The following is a 17,779-nucleotide window of genomic DNA, read 5'->3' as shown; positions in this document are numbered from 1 at the left end:
TCCTGATATTTATTGAACTCCTTTCCCCCGTCCATCTCGCTAGCGCTGACTGCTGTTGTTATGCAGCTGGCTTTGCAGTGTGTTTCCAGCATCAGATATGTAAGTCATTCCCCGGAACAAGACAGAAATGATACTAATTGGATATGTAGATGAGAAACATCAGGAAGGGGTTCGCCAAGACCTACCATCATCTATTCATGATAACCGGCCACGAATAACTGAAGTGTCGAGTGTCACTTGCCAGGATACAGGGTGCTGCCATACCCCTCTTTTCAGTCTATATCCTGAATATCGCATCATCGCTATCCCGAATTGCAACATACTCACCAGTTGGCAATCCCACATGCACTGAGCATCCATATATCAATCCCGCCACCAAAGAAGCAAGCAAGCAAGCAAGCAATGAACCACCATCCCATCACCACACAATGACCCCCAACTGGTCCCAACTATGGACCTTCATCACCAACCTCAAAGACACCACCAGCACTAACTCCATCTCCCCATCCCCATCCACCCTCCGTCGCATCATCAAATCCCTCTCCCTCCTCACCTTCTTCTCCATCCTCCTCTACGCCCTCTACATCCACTTCCAACCCTCCACCATCGCCCAAACCCCCGAACTCCCAGAATCACCAGACCTCCCTCCACCCACCCCAGAAGACACCTACAAATCCATCTACGGCTACCCCCCAACCAATCCCACCATCCCAGCCCTTCACATCCACGACCCCAGCATCCTCTACGACCTCTCCACAAACACCTACTACGCCTACGGCTCCGGCCCTCACATCCCCATCCACTCCGCCCCGACCCTCCAAGGCCCATGGACCAAAGTCGGCACCGTCCTCGACGCAGATAGCATCCTACCCAAAGGTGATCGCAAAGCCCCCTGGGCACCGACCGCCCTCCTCCACGACGGCACATTCTACGTCTTCTACGCGACGAGCCATAGCGGATGTCGTGATAGCGCCATCGGCGTAGCCACCTCATCTACCCCGGGCCCCGGGGACTGGGTCGATCACGGCGCGATAGCGATCTCCGGGCGGGGGGAACGGGGGAGGGAGTTTCCCTTCGATAGGGCGAATGCGATTGATGTTAGTGTTGTTGTGGATTATACAGACACCACTCAATCCCAACCCCAGCGCTCCGAAGGAGAGACCTCTCTCAAAGAAGGCGGTGACAAGAAAGCGAAAGGAAAAGGATACATGACCTTCGGCAGTTTCTGGACAGGGATATGGCAAGTCCCGCTGAAGCCTAACCTGCTTCATATGGACAAGCAAGAAGATGAAGAAACAAGAGTGAAACATCTAGCCCACGAACCAGCAGCTATCCACCCACCCACCAAAAAAGCCGATGGATTATGTGGCGATACGACGGGCATGCATCCCGTCGAAGGGGCGTTTATATCCTATCATGAGCCATGGTGGTATCTGTGGTTTAGTTGGGGGAAGTGTTGCCATTTCGATCCGGAGAAGTTGCCTAAGGCTGGGATGGAGTATGCTTCTTTCCCCTTCCCTTCCCCTTCCCCGCCCCTGTTATTTGTCATTATTGAGTGGCTGGAAAAGGTGTAATATACTGATCATGATGTTATGAATGGAACAGATACAGCATCCGCGTCGGACGCTCACCTTCCCCTCAGGGACCATTCGTGGATAAACAAGGGAAGGATCTCATGGATGGTGGAGGGGAGATTGTGTATGGCTCGAATGGGGATGTTTATGCGCCTGGGGGACAGGGCGTGTTGAGTGGGGAGGTGGAGGGGGATGTGCTTTATTATCATTATTGTGAGTATCCCTGGTACTTTACGGCCTGGGATGTATGGTGCTAATGGTGGGTGTGGTAGTGAATAAATCTGTGGGGTATGAGTTCAAGGTATGTTCATCGATTTATCTCTTGAGTCGGTAGTTGGTGATCTGGGCTAATGGGCATTCAGGAAGCACGGCTGGGATATAATTATTTGACGTATGTGGATGGGTGGCCGGTTCCACTGTGAGCAACTTTTAGTGTTGGAGTGAGAACTATTCGGACTCTTGTATAAATTCAGTTAGAGTATATAGAATATAATGTATGTAATATTCATGAAGAATAAGAACTATCACTATAAACACAGTGGATATTCATGTCCATAGTACAAAGCAGTAAGAACAAGCAGAAGGAGAAGGAAATACTCTACACTATTCTAACAACAGGAATCACTCCTCTATCCCACGGACCCGACAGAGCAAGAAACCATAAACTCCATCCATCTACAACAGAAACACCAACAAACTACCCTCCTCACTCCAACTGCACCCCCCTCCCCACCACCGAAACACCACCGCCGCCACCACTATCACCTTGCGCATGCCCATGTCCATGCCCATGACCATGTCCACGCACATATGATCCACCCCCAGACAACGGAATATATCCATCATCACCATACACCAGACTGGGACCTATATCCAGCAAGCTAATCTCACTCTCACTAAGAGAGAGATCCCGACTGCGAGGTCCAAGAAGCATGGTCTTATCTCCAGCTGTGATTCCATTTGCTTCTGTGTTTTTGTTTCGCTTCGTATTTGTAGCTTCAGAAGTAGTTGTGGTTGTATCTGAGATATCAACCTGGTCCAGGAAATGGACATGTGCAGTCGTAGACTTCGATTTCTGTTTCGCTTTCGATTTCAATCTGGTAGTAGTACTCGTAGTGGTTGACTTCGGGGTAGATTCACTTCCCAAAGAACTGAACTTTGAGGTAGACTGGATGCTGGGCTGATACCGAGTGTACGTCTGCATCTGAGTGGGAGTCGAAGCTGACGACGACGATGACAACGGATGAGAATGAGAATGTGAATGCGAATCTGCATGCATCCCCGAGAACGATCCCACCTCTACGTGCGATGATTGCATACTATCTTCTTCTTCATCATCATCATCCATCGAAGCAGAGCGCGGATGAAGAGACGAGAAATCCATCAGGCGTTTTCTTCTCGCGTTCGTGGTGTGAGGACTAGATGCGGATCCGTTTGGAATATTTCTGGTTTTCTGTGCTTCTCGCGATGAAGCCATCGGTGGATGATGCATTTTGGTTTGGTTTGAGATTGTGGTGGGTTGGGTTGGGTTTAGTTTGCGATGTATTGGTTGAGGTTGAGGTGAGAAGAAAGAGGTATATAGGTTGGATGTGAAGGAGGAGATTATGGGCGTTGGAAGGTGTCTGTCTGATGACTGCAGTGTCTGCTGGGGGGTTAAGTAGACATAACAGTAGAAAGGTAAGGTAAGCAGGAAGAAAGTCAAAGTAGAGCAGATAGATTTACAGATGGAGATGAGTGAGAGAACGAATTAGGCAGGTGAGGCTGTCAGTAGTAACAACACTTTGTGATTGACCTCACTTCTGTTCCCTAGTTTGTCAAGATTGCATCCGATGACAAGACATTTAATGACCAAGTATACGAACAACATGAAAGACCACATAACTTAAATTCTATGGCCTGGCTGGTATGAAAGTAGTAGTATATATTTAGCAGTAGCCTCGCATTGCAGCATCGCATGACAGCGGCCACATGCGTGTGACTCGCCATGACCTCCCACGTGGTTCATCCATACACACTCATCATCCCCATATCATCCCTCTGCAAAACATCATCTCACTCAACACACCTTTTTTTGCTCAAAACATCTCCAGCTGCTCCGAAAATACATGTAATGCAGGACGGCACCCGCCATCCGATCCCGTAAAAATGCATGCAACCATCCACGGCCCTCTCTATTCCCGGGCTGCGTAGAAAACAAAACACCATGGCTATTATAAGGGTCGTCGACTTCATTCCTCGAAATCATCATCCACTCTGCGAAAGGTCATTATCGCCATCCCCCGTGGGGCGATCTAAACACCTGTAATCATTCGTTGCACATTTCCAAAAGACAGTAAGAGAGATTGGGAGAATCATCCCCCTGTCTACGGCAGTGTCTGGTCCTCATCATGCACTTGGAGTTCTACCACCGGCAACTCATCCTCCTCATCATCGTCGCCGTCCGCTGCGAATGCCGAAATGTCCGGGAATGACGTCTCCTCCATCGGGGTACCTGGATAGGCGGCCCCGCGTGGACTGTCCATCAAAGAGGCCATCCGAAGGTCCGGGTCGCTGACGTCGCCGTCGTCTACCGCCCGGTTGCTCGCGTCATCGTCGAGTAGATCCTCGTCGTCAGTTGGGAATGTGGTCATCTGTGAAGGGCCGTGAGCATCTGTGGCGCGACTGAACGACCACGAGGGTGTGTCGTCCTGAGGGCGGAACGGGCTGGGCTGCGTGCCCCCGCCAATCTCCTCATCTTCGAAATTCATACCTTCCGATTGCGTCGCGCGATCTAGGCTCTGCTCGCCAAATGACGGGACGTTGGTGTAGCCCGGCGGCCAGTCATCATCCCCGCTCTTCGTTTGGGTTCCAGTTGGCAAACCACCATCTCCCGATTGGTGAGCTGCTCCGACTCCGGTTAAGGCGCTCGACGACCCATTGCGGGAGGAGCCGCCGAGACGCCGGCCTTCCCCCGACGGCGACTGTCCGCGAGACTCGGACTGCGAGTCCACGTCGCTGTTCGGCCGTGTCGACGCTTCCGTGATCTCCTCCAGCACCTTGCCGCCCAGTGGCCGGTCGGACCGGCGCCGGTAGAACAGCAGATACGCCGACGAGGTGACCACACTCTGCGGATCAATTGGTCGCGAGACGGAAGAATCTAACACAGTCAGTTATCTTTCGAAATTCTGCGATTCAAACTATCTTACCGTTGTACTCGTTCCACTGTCCGGTGAAAAAGTTCTTGGCGTACGCTGTGTAGTGTCCGCCACCAAGGCCTCCATAGTGATTGTCGACAGCGAAGAGGTCGTAGATCTGACTCTTGCCCTCTTCAGGCGACTCAACTCTGCCGGTCATATCGAGTCCTTCCACAGGGAAGTCGACCAGGACATCCAGCTTGTCGCGGAATCCTCGGCTGGCGCTGAACCTCTTGAGGTGCATGACCAGAATGTCCGGGGTCTTCCACAATTCGAACTTCTTGCTGGCCCGACGGTGCTCCTTGCAGCGGGGGCAGTACCAAGCATCGTTCTCGGAAAGGACCTCCTCCTTGTTGAACTCATCCAGACACTCGTAGAGCGTCACGCCCCGCTTCTTCCGGTTCTGGCGCAGAGTACGGCGCTTGCTCAGCTCCGGGTCAGGCACACGTTCGACGTCCGTCCATGTCGGCGCACCACGAAGGGAGTTCTTGTCTCGACTGCTTCCCGCGAAAAGAGCGTCGTGAGCTTGCTCAGTCCAGTCCACGACGATACCCTCACCGGGGCGGATCATCGGCCGGTCCTGAGCCTTGGGCTTAGGAGCCGATTCACCACTGGCACTGTCGGAGCTCTTATCTCCGGACTCGTTATCCTTCTGCTCCGTGCCATTTGTGCTGTCCACAGACTGTCCATCGCTTAGTAGAGATTCGGTTTAAAAAGAAAGGAGACTACCCACCTGTTTCTGCTTCTTCACCGGTGTCTTGATTCTGAACGACATCTTGGGGTACTCCTTGTGGTCATCCACGGTGGACCATCCAGTGGGAACAACCTCGCTGCTCGACTTGATGATCTTCATCTCAAAAAGACCGCGCACATTCGGGGGAATAGCGTTTTCGGAGCGGGCTGGAGCATCGCTTGAACTGTCATCTGCGTCACGCATCGAGACATCGACCATGCCGTCCTCACCGTCCACGGACGCGGTCTTGATCTTCGAGTCAGCCGACTCCGCATCATCCTCGTTCATTATAACGGTATCTGAGTCTTCATGGCTGATCTCTGTCGTGTTCTCCTCGTTCAGGAAGTCACGGGTGGTCATCGAGGCGACCTGCGACAGGACTTTGCGGAAGATCGTATCATAGTCCCCAAACTCCTCCCGGTTGATGACCACATACGACGGGACTCCGAAGAGCGACCGCTGCGCATTCTTAGGGTTGTTTCCCCGTTTCTTCTCGACTCGATTGAAGATGGGGACGAGCAAGCGGTCGGAGCGAGGCGAGTCCAGACTGGGGATCTCCTCATGATCCGAGCGGCTGAAGGAGAAGTAGCTCTTCTGGGGCTTGTCGGGGTTGTAGTTCGTAGGTACCGACTCGACCTCGTAGATACCAATGTCGTCGTTGCCGCTGATCTGGCACTCGGCAATCGAGCTCGTGTTGTCGAACATCTTGTAGAACTTGTTCTTGTAGATTTCGGCCATCACAAGGCGCTCGGGGTCGGTTCCCATTTTCTTTGCAACCTGCTCCTTCAGCGCCTTGACACTGGAGTTCTTGTCGATTTCGACATCAACAAGGACCGGCTTCTTATTCAGAGGGAAGTAGAAGATCTCCTTGCCCCAAAGGTTTTCGATCGGAAGCTGAAGGGTCAGGTTGTTGAAAGGATCGAAAATGATGCTGACCTTGTCGCAAGCAGGGCAGACCAGCGTCGATTTGTACATACCAGCAAAGAGGTCGGTAATGACGGAATCGTTGCGGGCTTTGTAGATGTCCCAGCACTTGTCCGCAAACTCCGCGAGAGCCTCCTTGTTATGCACCATCTCGTCCGTCGAGTCCGGCTTTTCAATGTAGGGCTTCTTCATGATACGGTTGAGATCCTCCTGGAGACCGTCCAGGAGGAACAGAAGGAATTCCTGGGAATCCTGCTGTCCGTAACCGGAGAAGGCCGGTCCATAACGGCCGATGGTGTGCTTCAGTTGACGGGGCGCAAACGAAGATTGACCTGCCTCATCGTACATCTGACGCAACATGTTCGCATATGCTTTAGCAACATCACCGTTGTGAGCCAGAGGATTGCTGGGGTTGAGATCCTTCTTGTAAACGTCATCTAGATAGATAGTTAGCAGGGTAAACTTTCAAAGTTCGGGAGTCTACGCACTCAAGAAATAGTAGGTCAATTCCTCCACGCTGCGAACGCACTGCAGGGCCGAGTTCATGTAACAGGTGTTCCCAAGGTTGCTCAGACCAGTGCAGCCGCGGGGTTTCCCGTCCTTGCGTCGTCCCCTGATGGGCTCTGAAACTGGGGATGATCGCCCGCTGGTAGCAGGACTCTTGGTCTTCACCTTTGCAGGAGCTCCGTTCTTCAGGTTACCGGATGGCACTCCCAGACGGTTGAGTGTCTGCTTGGAGGCTTCCGACACCCAGTCTCCGCTGGTTCCAGGGAGCTTCTCCTCCAACACGATGATTTCGCTGCTGTTGAGACCCGCAACGCCCAGAGTCATTTTACCATTGTAGTTGGGATTGTTCGTCTGGTCCTTCGGCTCATCGAGTACCTCACGCTGCGACCCCTCAGACAGGGAAAGGAAGGTGTTCAGGTCGAGAACGAGGTTGCTTCCAGCGTTGGCGATGAGGGAGGCGGACGGGGCTGGAGAAGCACTGCGGGATGCGGCTGGGGTGGCTGCTGCGGATGCCGTGGCACTACCGAGACCACCCAGAATCCTCCAAACGCGAACCTTTGTCGACATGTCGATGTGAGCAAGTTCTTTGGCGTTCTTCAGCCACTTCTGGAAGTTGGTGTGGCGACTGGCCAGGGTTCTCACTGGAGCCATCGTCTTCTCCTTCATCGTCTTGATGGAAGTGCCGGCAGACGGGTTCGTGAGCTTCAGAATTGTGAAGATCGGAGGGTTGATTTCGTATTGCAGGTTCTCCTGGTCGCCTACGGCGGCAGTGTTGTGAACGTAACGGACGATGGCCGGGGACTGTTCTGCCAAACCATACCACTGCATGATCAGGTCCCAGCCTCCTTGAGGGATGATCTCAAAATCTTCGCCGAGCTCCAAGCCAGGCCTCAAAGGAACAAAGGGTTCGCCCTCCTCGTCCTTGAAGCCCGTGTTGGCCGGGTCGGTGACCAGGACAATATCCGAGTTATCGACGGGACCGATGTCTCCCTCCATCGCCGTCTTGTCTGCCTTGTCTGCATGCGTAGCACTCCGCGAGTACACTCGCTTCAGCCACGAATTCGACACCACATATCCCTTTTGTTTTTCCTTCATGGGCTGCATCATAAACTGGGTCACCTGTGCGACCTGGTCATCGTAAGAGGGTCGATCAGCTGACGCAACGCCGGCCTCTGCTTTAGAATGGGCCCGGGTCTCTGTGGGGGCGGTATAGGTGGACATGCTGGAAGGAGTTGGATACACACTGTCCGACGCCGAGTTGGTTACGTTGTCGTCGCCCGAGGTGGTGGTTTCCATCGAATCCGGGTGGTCGGAACGGGTCTGGCTGTCGTCCTTTTCTGTCGGAACCAAGTCCATCTCCACATCGTTCACCTCATTCTCCGAAGCGGAGGTTTCGCGAGCATCGGCCCCGGCAAGCGGGAGGGTCGAGTCTCCCTTGTCGTCAGAGCCGGACATATCGGTCGCAGGATCACTGTGGAGGGTCAGGCCAGCGCAAGCGGCGGCGGGATAGTCGAGGACACTTCCAGCGGAGTCCGGGGTAGGGGAACGAGCGGTGGAGTGGGATTTAGAGGCGAGGACTTCGTCCTGCAGGTGAGCGGGAATGTAGCGGGGAGGCGGTGAGGCCGAGGAGCTCTGAGTGCTGCGATGCGATCGGGAAGGAGAGGAAGGGTGACGGGAGGAGCGCGAAGAGGGCGAGGCCTTGTCGGAGGAGGAATGACCGTGACGTCTTCCGGCCTGCGAGGCGAACGACAAACCCGGAAGCGATCCTGGTCTGCGAGGCTCTGCTACTTTACGGCGCTTTGTGGAAGACGTCGTGACGGTGAGCTGCGCACGTTTCGTGGCAGCTCGAGGTAGCACGGTGGATGGGTTGGAAACTGAGCTCGACACTGGATTGGTGTTGGTCAGACCGGGGTGGTGGTGGTGGTGGTGGTAGTGGTGGTGGTGAGTGGAGGAAGAGGATGGGAGGATGTGGAGGGAAGAACCTAGAAAAGCAGCGATGCAAAAGGAACGAAAACGTTTAGTCAGTCCGTTCAGTCCAGTAGAGTAACTGGACGAAGAAGTAGTAAAAATTTTAGTGCAAGGAGGGGAGTTTCGGATTGGATTAGATTGAATTGGGATTGGGTTGGAAAAGAACTTCCGCTTTGGCCCAGATTCTTTGCCGGCGGGAAAGCAAGTGTTCAATTCTCTCTTTCTCTTTTCTCCCTCTTGTCCGACTGGACTGACTGACTATCCTGCTTGTTCGCGATTTTTTTTTCAACCAGGGATTTTACCCGGGCGCGCGTTGACAGGTTGGTCAGGTTTCGGGATTGGTGGGGTTGAGAAGTGGGTTTGGGAAAAAAAAAAAAGAAACTTAAGGATGGATGGAGAATAGAGAGAGAATGGAGCAACCATAAAAAAATAAAAAAAGGAACTCAAAACTTGACAGACAAGCAACTAAACGCGAAACAAGACAACTTACTTTTTTCTGTGGGTGATGCTAACAACATCTGGGGAGAATCGATGCGGATCGGCATCTGCTCTGGGCTGGGCGGCGTGGCTGTTTCTGGAGGCCAGGAACCTGGCCCCAACCCTGCCTTTTTCTTCTCATCACTTGCCTCCCCTGCTGGCTGGGGTGCGATCCACTTCGATAACACATTCCCCATGTTCACGATTCAATGCAGGACTAAGCGGTCAGCACGCATTCATTGATCAATTAAAGTTAACAACTCCCTGTAATGGCGCAGCGGTGTCGTTCCATTGATATACTGACCCGTTCAAACCATAAGTGAATGTCTGCAGCATCTGGCGCATATGGCAGGGTGATAGCCTCTTCCTTCTTCGGAAACTCCATCAAGTATAAATGGTATAGATTACTTGTCAAAGAGAACAAAGGCGCCATAATTAACTTTTACTTTGAACAATGCAATCAGGGCATGACACTTCGTCGGGGAGATATCCCGGTTGCCAGTCGGACAATGCCGTCAACCACCAATTGCGACTTGGCATCCCTTCCTGGTCTGCAAGACAAATAATTTCTCACATTCGCCGCGAGTAACACAAGATCAAGCAACATCAAAGACTAAATTAGATTCATTGCCTCGGAAGCATCTGGTAGGATCCGGGGTAACACCGGCTCCTGCACGGTGAGCTCACCCTTTTCCCAACACCCTCTATCCCTGTGATCAGCAGTTGAAGCAGCCTCGTATTCAGGCACAGGCTGACATTTCGCTGTCACTACTGCATATCATTCGTGATTTGAAAAGCAGATTGTCCCTTTTTCACGGCTATCCCAATCGATGAACATCGCTCACATATTTGAGAAGAGCTACTATCTCTCGTAGATAGTAGAATAATGAAGTAGCTTCATTTTTTTTATGCTCACTTATACTATGTAACTGAAACTAAGCTCATTCCAAATTGAAGAGCCTAGTTCATATACATGAACAGATTACTGAGAGCCAACAAGTCACTGAGTATTCCATGTCTCTATTATGCACAAGATATCTAGGATTGTCAATTAAGCCAAGAATAAAATCACAGTTTAGATTTTGAGGTTGTCTGACTACTATATATATGACCTTAAGGGTTATTGAGTCTCGCCAGATATTGACATTTTATCAATGGAAATTCCCCCAGTGCCCGGAACGTCCCCGTCGAGTAGGAAATGCCCATAACTTAAATGGTCTTTGGGAGGCTCTCAATAGGCATCAATGGTAATGTATTAACCATTCAAGAGAAGCAGCTGTGCTTACCCAGCCTAAGTCATTGTACACATGATTTCGTTAATTGTGTCAAGAGGCATTGTTCACTATTCTGTCCTCTCAATCAGGGAACTAACAGCCTGGTTAACATGGTGAAGCTGCTATTGTTATAGATCTTCACTACCTATCATTCACTGTTTGATTTCATTCCCATCCAACAGGGCGTCGTGACACAAATCCCACGTCTCAATACCATCACAATTGCCTATCTGGTCTCACCTTTAGCGATCTTCAATTAGCAGTACTGTATCTTTGCAATCATACCCTGGACTTGACCAATATTGTCATACTGAATACTGGGTTCAGAGCTGCGCTGGTAGCTGCTGACATTATTGCTGACCCCCGATGCAATGATTCCATATTGGAAAAATAAGATGTGTAACAGGACATCTTCATGTTCCTCGTATAGCAGACAAGCTGACTGTTAGTAGCTTCATCTCATGTTTCAATGTGGTTGTTAGTTCCATGGTTAGTAATCGCTCCACCATCGGATGGATAACTACAAGAAAGCGGAACTACAGTATTGACATCATTCCAGAATGCGGTTTTCATATTATCAATAGCATTATTCAACACCTTCATTGCAACGTTATCTATAGGTAAAGATGGTATACTATCAATCAAGTGAGACAAAACCAGAAAATTGCCCACGAACAGGGCAATCATTTCCGACACGACCGAGCTTATTACATCACATTGAGTTCATGCAACCTGATCCGTGCATCTATCACCAAACATACAAAATGTTATATAAACCACACCTTCACCATCGATCCCTACCTCTTTCATCCAGACATCCCATACGCAAAATCAATTGATACTATTGCACATATCTACAACCATCTACATCCACAATGCCAACCGCCATCGTCACCGGCGCAACCGGTACGTATCGAACAATCCCATACACCATATCATTCTAACCATTGTGAAAAACAGGCATCCTCGGCCGCGAAATAATCGCTCACCTTTCCAAACTTCCCGACTGGACAAGCATCTACGCCCTTTCCCGCAGCAAGAAGGATACCTACCCAGCACAAGTCCACCACGCCAGCATCGACCTCCTCGCCTCACCCAGCGACCTAGCCAATCAACTCTCTTCCCAAAATGTCTCCGCAGACTACCTCTTCTTCACCGCATACCTTCAAGAAGGCGACGAAAAGAACCTGGAACGACTTAACGGCGACATGCTCGAGAACTTCCTAAAGGCGCTGAGTATTAGCGGTGCAGAGACGAAGCTCAAGCGCGTGTTGCTAGTAACAGGGGCCAAGCACTACGGAGTACATTTGGGGCCGGTGAAATCCCCGATGGAAGAGAGTGATCCGTGGGTAGAGGGGGAGGGAAGGCCGCCAAATTTCTATTACAGACAGCAGAGGATACTGAAGGAAATGAGTAAGGGGAAGGGATGGGATTGGGTGGTTACATATCCGAATGATGTTATTGGGGTTGCTAAGGGTGAGTACTACCTTTTCTCCTCCTCTATGTATTCTGTATGAATTATCACAATGCTGATGACGATGATCAGGAAATTTCATGAACCTAGTAACAGCAGTTGGGCTCTACGCGGCCATTACCAAGGAACTGAACGCGCCATTCATCTTCCCCGGCTCGCGCACTTTCTACACCATGACTGACTGCTTCACGTACTCCCGTTTTCATGCACGCTTCTGCGCATGGGCAATCTCCGAGCCTCGCTGCTCGAACCAGAACTTCAATGTGGTGAACGGCGATGCGCAATCCTGGCAGACTATGTGGCCTCGACTCGCGAAGCGGTTCGGGCTCACTGTTCCAGCGGATCAGTTCGAGGCGGAGGATGAGAAGGTTGTTCCGCTGGTTGATAATCCCCCGTTGAATGATTACGTGCAGACGAGTGGACTTAAGGGCAAGGTTAAGAAGGGTGAGGTACGGATGCGCATTGATCTGACCAAGTGGGCGGAGAGAGACGATGTGAAGGCTGCGTGGGAGAGGTTGGCGAAGAGGGAGGGGCTGGAGCAGGATGCGTTCGAGAAGGCGACATGGTTCTTCTTGAACTTTGTGCTGGGGAGGAATTATGATCTGGTGATTAGTATGAATAAGGCGTGGAAGCTGGGATTCCGCGATTGGGAGGATACTTGGGATGCGTTGGATGGATGCTTGAGTGAGTTGGAGGAGGAGAAGGTTTTGCCGAAGAGTGGGAAAAACTGAAAGCATACAAACCCAAAATTGAAACTGCGTTGGTAGGATTGTCAAGATGTGTGTGGATGTGGATTGGCTAGCTCTCGCTGAAAAGTAATTTCGCATACTAACGGACAAACATCTGTCACTGTAATACCTTATTACTATTACTACTACTCATAATCTTCACGACAATACTACAATCCATAAAAGTAAATTGATCCCAATATTAGTTCATTCTGTATTTCCACAAGCAAATTACATATTAAACATGGCAACCATATATGTTAATCCTAACATGGACACCTCACACTCTGTCTTGCAACCAGACGAGTACGACCCCCCAATAGTATATAGCGATACCCCAAAACCACCCCACGCCTAGTATAAGTATAGCCCTAGTAAGAACAGGTCTACTCACTATACGCCATATACTCATCCCCACCAGCCTCAAGAGTAAACTCATTCCCGGGGTCAATATACTCATACCCACCCTCAACATCCCCCACCCGAATCTCCCTCAAACCAACCTCCTTCTTCACCACATCCAGACTCTCCAGCGCCGACTCAACATCCATCATCGCCTCCACACAGGAGGCACCATCTTCAGCGTATTGAACACAGTCCATCAGAGACTGGTCAAGCGACAACAAGGCGTCTTTGGCCTTATCGAGTTGGTCGATAGCCCCCTGTGAATCGGAGATCTGAGACGAGATCAACGCAGGTCCGATCAGATGCACGAAGTGATTAAATTCGACCAGGCAGTTCTGGGCCCATTGGTCTTTGTAGAGGTCAGGGAAGGTGAGGCATTTGTGGAATGCTAGCTTGCACATGTGGAAGAGATTCGGGATGGTGTGGTCGGTGGTGGACATGTCGGTGTCGATTGAAGGATGGCGTGTGGTTTTTCGGGTGATCGTGATTCTGATTAGGCACATGTGTGTGGAGTGGGGTTCTGTATATAGATGATGGATTGGGGTTTGACTGTGGGGTTGGCTGATGTGAGTAAGAGCTGGGGATGATGAGGGTGTATATATAGACGGGAGTGAGGGTTGGATTCGCCGGGCTACATGGGTGGATCCGGTCTGGGGTAGGCTATATTCGTTGGTATATGTTGCTGGGGTGGTGGATGATCTTTCACTGTTTGAAAGTGGCGTCCGACATGAGGTTTATGTGGTAGCTGTTTATTTAGCCACTGTTGTCGAAGAAGTCTATTGTTTCAATCTCTTCCGGTCAAGAAAACAGTGGTGGAGATTACCTTGCATCGAAGTCACGATTTGGGGATACTTCCTATGGCTGGTACGGGAACCTCCGTTGAGTATTGGAATACCCCGGTCAAGTACTAATGGGGCTTGTGATCTCAGGGAAGTATAAATACCCCCCATACCCACTTAGGCTTTCGTGGCTGGATCAGGAACACAACGATAGAGGGACAAGCCTGAGAGGACAGTCTTCTAGTTCCTCTCATGCATTCATTATAGCATATACTTTTCGATGCGAAACTGACTGTATCAAAGTCAACGGGCAGTCATTATAGCAATTGGCGGCAATCAAAAGATGCTGGCAAACAGGGTGCAAGTCTGTGACTCTGATCGAGTGTACTGGGCTCCTTAATCAACAAGGACGTTAGAAGGTCAGAGTCTGTTGCGAGATACTTGTATCCCAGCTGGAACGAAGGTGCCTCCTTGCACACACTACTACTATATATATAACGCAGCAGCTACTCAACATCTCGACATGTGAGAACAATCAGTTGTCTTGCCGTGCTGCAGTTTGACTCTCTTCATCCTTCATCGCTCAAGTCTTCACAGTGCATTCAGAAAATCTCCATCAAACGTCATCGTTTGCTATAATGTCTAGAGATGCCTAAGCTTGAAGGACCACGGATATGATCACTGAGACTGAGGCTGATGGTGCAGGCAAGGATAGCAGTCAACATCAAGGCTGCTTTTTCTCTTGCTTGGAAGAAAGGAATCAGATATGGGGTGGTTTAGACACGCACTAAAAACTTCCTGAAAACTGTCTATACTATTAATATATATTCTTCTGCAGCAATGAGGACGAGGAGCCACTGGAAGCCAACCATATTCTTGTTTCCAGCCAGGGCCTAGCTACGTCTTTGGGCTGTCTTGAATACCTCAAGGAATCCGGTGGGCAGGTCTAATCATCTGACTTTTCAGAGGAGGTGGGCTAAGAGCAACGCATTTGTGCTGTTATCTTGGATACCGTATATAATCCATTTGCTCCTCTTCACAGAACCAAGACGGACTGAATTGCTCGAAGAGGTACACATGTTCAGTGTCTGTGTCCGAGACACCCTCAATAACCCCGAGCACAACTTTGGCTATGACGACGCGAATGGTGTCCTCTGTCGTTGATCAACTAATCACTAAGGTCTCAGGAAAGGCCCCAGAGATGATACGTCGTTCACCACGGATATCGCTTCCCTTTTCTTCTTGTGCCGATAAAGAAGAATGGATCCGGTGGTAGGTTGCATTCTGTTCACCATATCAGAAACCAAGAAACTTCTTAGATGTTGGAGAGAAGCTCAACAAGGATCGAGATTGCCTCCATTAGCTATCTCGATTTCCTGACAAGATTGTTTCGTCGTTCACCACGGATAATGCTTCGCTTTTCTTCTTTGCCGATGAAGACAAAGAATATCCGGTGGTAGGCTGCATTCATCTCTGGCATAGACTGGGGATCCAGAAACAATGACGAGGTTGAAGGGATTCTCGACAAAATTTGAGATGGCAAGTGTTGGAGATGATATTGAACACCTGGCCGGTGCGGGTAGCATCACCTAAGGCTGGGTTGGACGGAGCTCTCCAGCGGTGGTTGATGGATAGTACGCCACCATATATATAATAAGGTAACTTCCAGCGTATCGACTCGCTCAATGGTCCTGGTTTTCACCTGTTTGTGGGACTCTGAACTCGCAGCTAGCAAATACTATTCTCTCTGGACTGAAACCATACCTCGTTCCAGTCGACACCCTCAGCAAATCTGGGAAACATTCATCTCTGGCTTCTACTCATCATTCACAGTAACGATGCTTGCGACAAATCAGGAAGGGCTTTGATGTCACACCTTCCAAGTTCCTGTTTACTTTATATACTATCAGTGGTCCAAGCCTGGCAAGTCCGGCAAGTTTCGTTCGAACGTCCCCACATATTATAACACTCGAGGAGTTCGATCATCATTGCAAACATCCATGAGATGTGAATCCTTCTTGACGATGAACCATTAGCCTTACCAAGTCTTGATGATGAAGCCTGCCGGTGGCGTACAGTTTTGCATGGACTATCGAAAGCTGAATGCCATCACTAGGAAAGATCAGCATCAATGCCGATCGGACGGCCAGAGTACTCACGCTCGATGAAAAAGTGATCTATGGCACCGGGAATTTCACCTCACGTACCTCCTACCTAGAGAGCCGTTTCCGATTGTATGAATGATGATAAACATGCTGAAGGTGCAGTATTGATGGTGTCTACAATGGATATTCTTGCCAGTAACCTCTTCTACAGCAGGTGGTTACAGTCAAGTACAAACCTCTTTACCAATCGGAACCATACCTTATGGACTTTCAATTCTTTCCTCCCGCCAAACATGGACTGACTTAGTCTTTGTGGTAGTTGATCATTTCTCTAAGAAAGTCTGCTTTATTCTCTGCAGGAAATCAGTCGCATCACAAAGAATGGCCAGGTGGTCACAGTCAAGTGCAAAACCTCATTTCTGAATGGTCCATACCTACCATAAGATGAAGTCATTCGGTTGTGCAATGTTCGGATTACGCCAGTTCGCATTGCTTATGCTACAATTGATGGCGTGGGGGCGGGTGGCTGGGGACTACATTTATCAAAGGAATCGAAGTCTACGTGGATGATGCACATGTCGATCACGGAGATGGCAAACCTACAGAGGGATACGTCATATTCTACGCCGGCGGTCTCATTACTTGGTCGTGTAAGAAGCAATAAAAGCCTAGAGGCTCGCATCAGCACCAGACATGAGCAGCAAAGGAAGACATAGCTGGTCCCGGGGCTGACCCACTTGCCGGTAGCGATGGCGGAGTTCTCAAGCGAGTGCTGGCCCTGGCGTCGTATCAGACCCACGATATCTAATCCTGACTGGCTGGATGTGTTTGGGTTGGATGTGGATCAATCTAGACCAGGAAAAAGTGAAGAGTTACAGCTTATGGAAATAAATGTTCTGCCCATAGCCCTGAGATAAGCTAGAAGATCACCAACGGCGATGTAAAATCCATTCGTCGCTCAACTGACTTCGGTCTGGTCGGTCTGTGCCTTCAACCATATGATTTCGAGGATGATAACATACGATGGACGAGACAAGCGACCTAAAGAGAAGTTACGCAATGCACTATAATATTTTCTATCATTATGAGGGATCACGACATCCGACTTCAGTTGAGCATCTTACTACTGGTGAACCACTCTAATATCAGACACACGATATATCCACTTTGCATAGCCGGGATATACATTTTTCGCTCAATCAGACGAAGATGGCAAACATCGCCTCTCCTTGTTCCCTCCTGTACCGCTGGTAGCATGCACACAACTCGTCTTTGACCATACGAAAACCGGCCCTTCCTTCCATGACTGGGTAAATCAGCTACGTCTGTCTTGCCTTGTCCATAGTCCACCACTGCAATACTTTGAAGATGTGGTTTTTCCTAGCATTCATACACAAGGTTCCGCAGCCGAGCATATCGACCTTTCATCTCGGTGGAATACTCAAGCGAATACAGCAACTATTGCTGGTCTGGAATCTATCACTGCTAATCCTAACATGAGCAACACATCAAGGGAAAAGAGGTACACTCCCATCAACCGTGTGAAGAACAACGACGAGTGATTAAGAATCCAGCCGACGATCTACTACTTCCCCAGTTATGCACCTGGCTAGGAGTGAGATTCTCCCAAATGAAAAGGAACAAATACTTTGGGTTTG

The 17,779-nt window shown here is 50.0% G+C and overlaps 5 protein-coding genes across 5 annotated transcripts; 2 read left to right on the top strand and 3 right to left on the bottom strand.

The window, feature by feature from the left end:
* Positions 1–49: 49 nt before the first annotated feature.
* Positions 50–1,996, top strand: BO87DRAFT_408116 (arabinan endo-1,5-alpha-L-arabinosidase; the record flags this gene model as incomplete). Its single annotated transcript, XM_025626124.1, has 5 exons — positions 50–99; positions 150–1,498; positions 1,606–1,787; positions 1,847–1,875; positions 1,937–1,996. Exons 2-5 carry the CDS (start codon positions 429–431, stop codon positions 1,994–1,996), a joined length of 1,341 nt encoding a protein of 446 aa, XP_025478132.1. The 5' UTR covers positions 50–99; positions 150–428.
* Positions 1,997–2,053: 57 nt separating this feature from the next.
* BO87DRAFT_105458 (uncharacterized protein) lies at positions 2,054–3,460 on the bottom strand. The gene has a single exon (XM_025617820.1). The coding sequence runs from the start codon at positions 3,064–3,066 to the stop codon at positions 2,281–2,283; it is 786 nt and encodes a 261-aa protein (XP_025478131.1). The 5' UTR covers positions 3,067–3,460; the 3' UTR covers positions 2,054–2,280.
* Positions 3,461–3,937: 477 nt separating this feature from the next.
* On the bottom strand, positions 3,938–9,553 carry BO87DRAFT_388262 (putative ubiquitin-specific protease UBP12; the record flags this gene model as incomplete). Its single annotated transcript, XM_025624848.1, has 6 exons — positions 3,938–4,710; positions 4,760–5,429; positions 5,481–6,841; positions 6,893–8,958; positions 9,139–9,145; positions 9,370–9,553. The coding sequence occupies 6 exons, from the start codon at positions 9,551–9,553 to the stop codon at positions 3,938–3,940; spliced, it is 5,061 nt and encodes a 1,686-aa protein (XP_025478130.1).
* A 1,923-nt stretch (positions 9,554–11,476) lies between these two features.
* BO87DRAFT_362647 (SDR family oxidoreductase) lies at positions 11,477–12,835 on the top strand (the record flags this gene model as incomplete). The annotated part of the gene is made up of 3 exons (XM_025621645.1): positions 11,477–11,536; positions 11,591–12,106; positions 12,177–12,835. Exons 1-3 carry the CDS (start codon positions 11,506–11,508, stop codon positions 12,833–12,835), a joined length of 1,206 nt encoding a protein of 401 aa, XP_025478129.1. The 5' UTR covers positions 11,477–11,505.
* Positions 12,836–13,218: 383 nt separating this feature from the next.
* Positions 13,219–13,677, bottom strand: BO87DRAFT_427640 (uncharacterized protein; the record flags this gene model as incomplete). The annotated part of the gene is made up of 1 exon (XM_025627417.1): positions 13,219–13,677. One exon carries the CDS (start codon positions 13,675–13,677, stop codon positions 13,219–13,221), a length of 459 nt encoding a protein of 152 aa, XP_025478128.1.
* Positions 13,678–17,779: the final 4,102 nt, after the last annotated feature.

Source organism: Aspergillus neoniger (genome assembly GCF_003184625.1).
Source record: "Aspergillus neoniger CBS 115656 unplaced genomic scaffold BO87scaffold_23, whole genome shotgun sequence".
Lineage (NCBI taxonomy): Eukaryota > Fungi > Ascomycota > Eurotiomycetes > Eurotiales > Aspergillaceae > Aspergillus > Aspergillus neoniger.
This window is presented reverse-complemented; position numbering and strand designations above follow the sequence as displayed.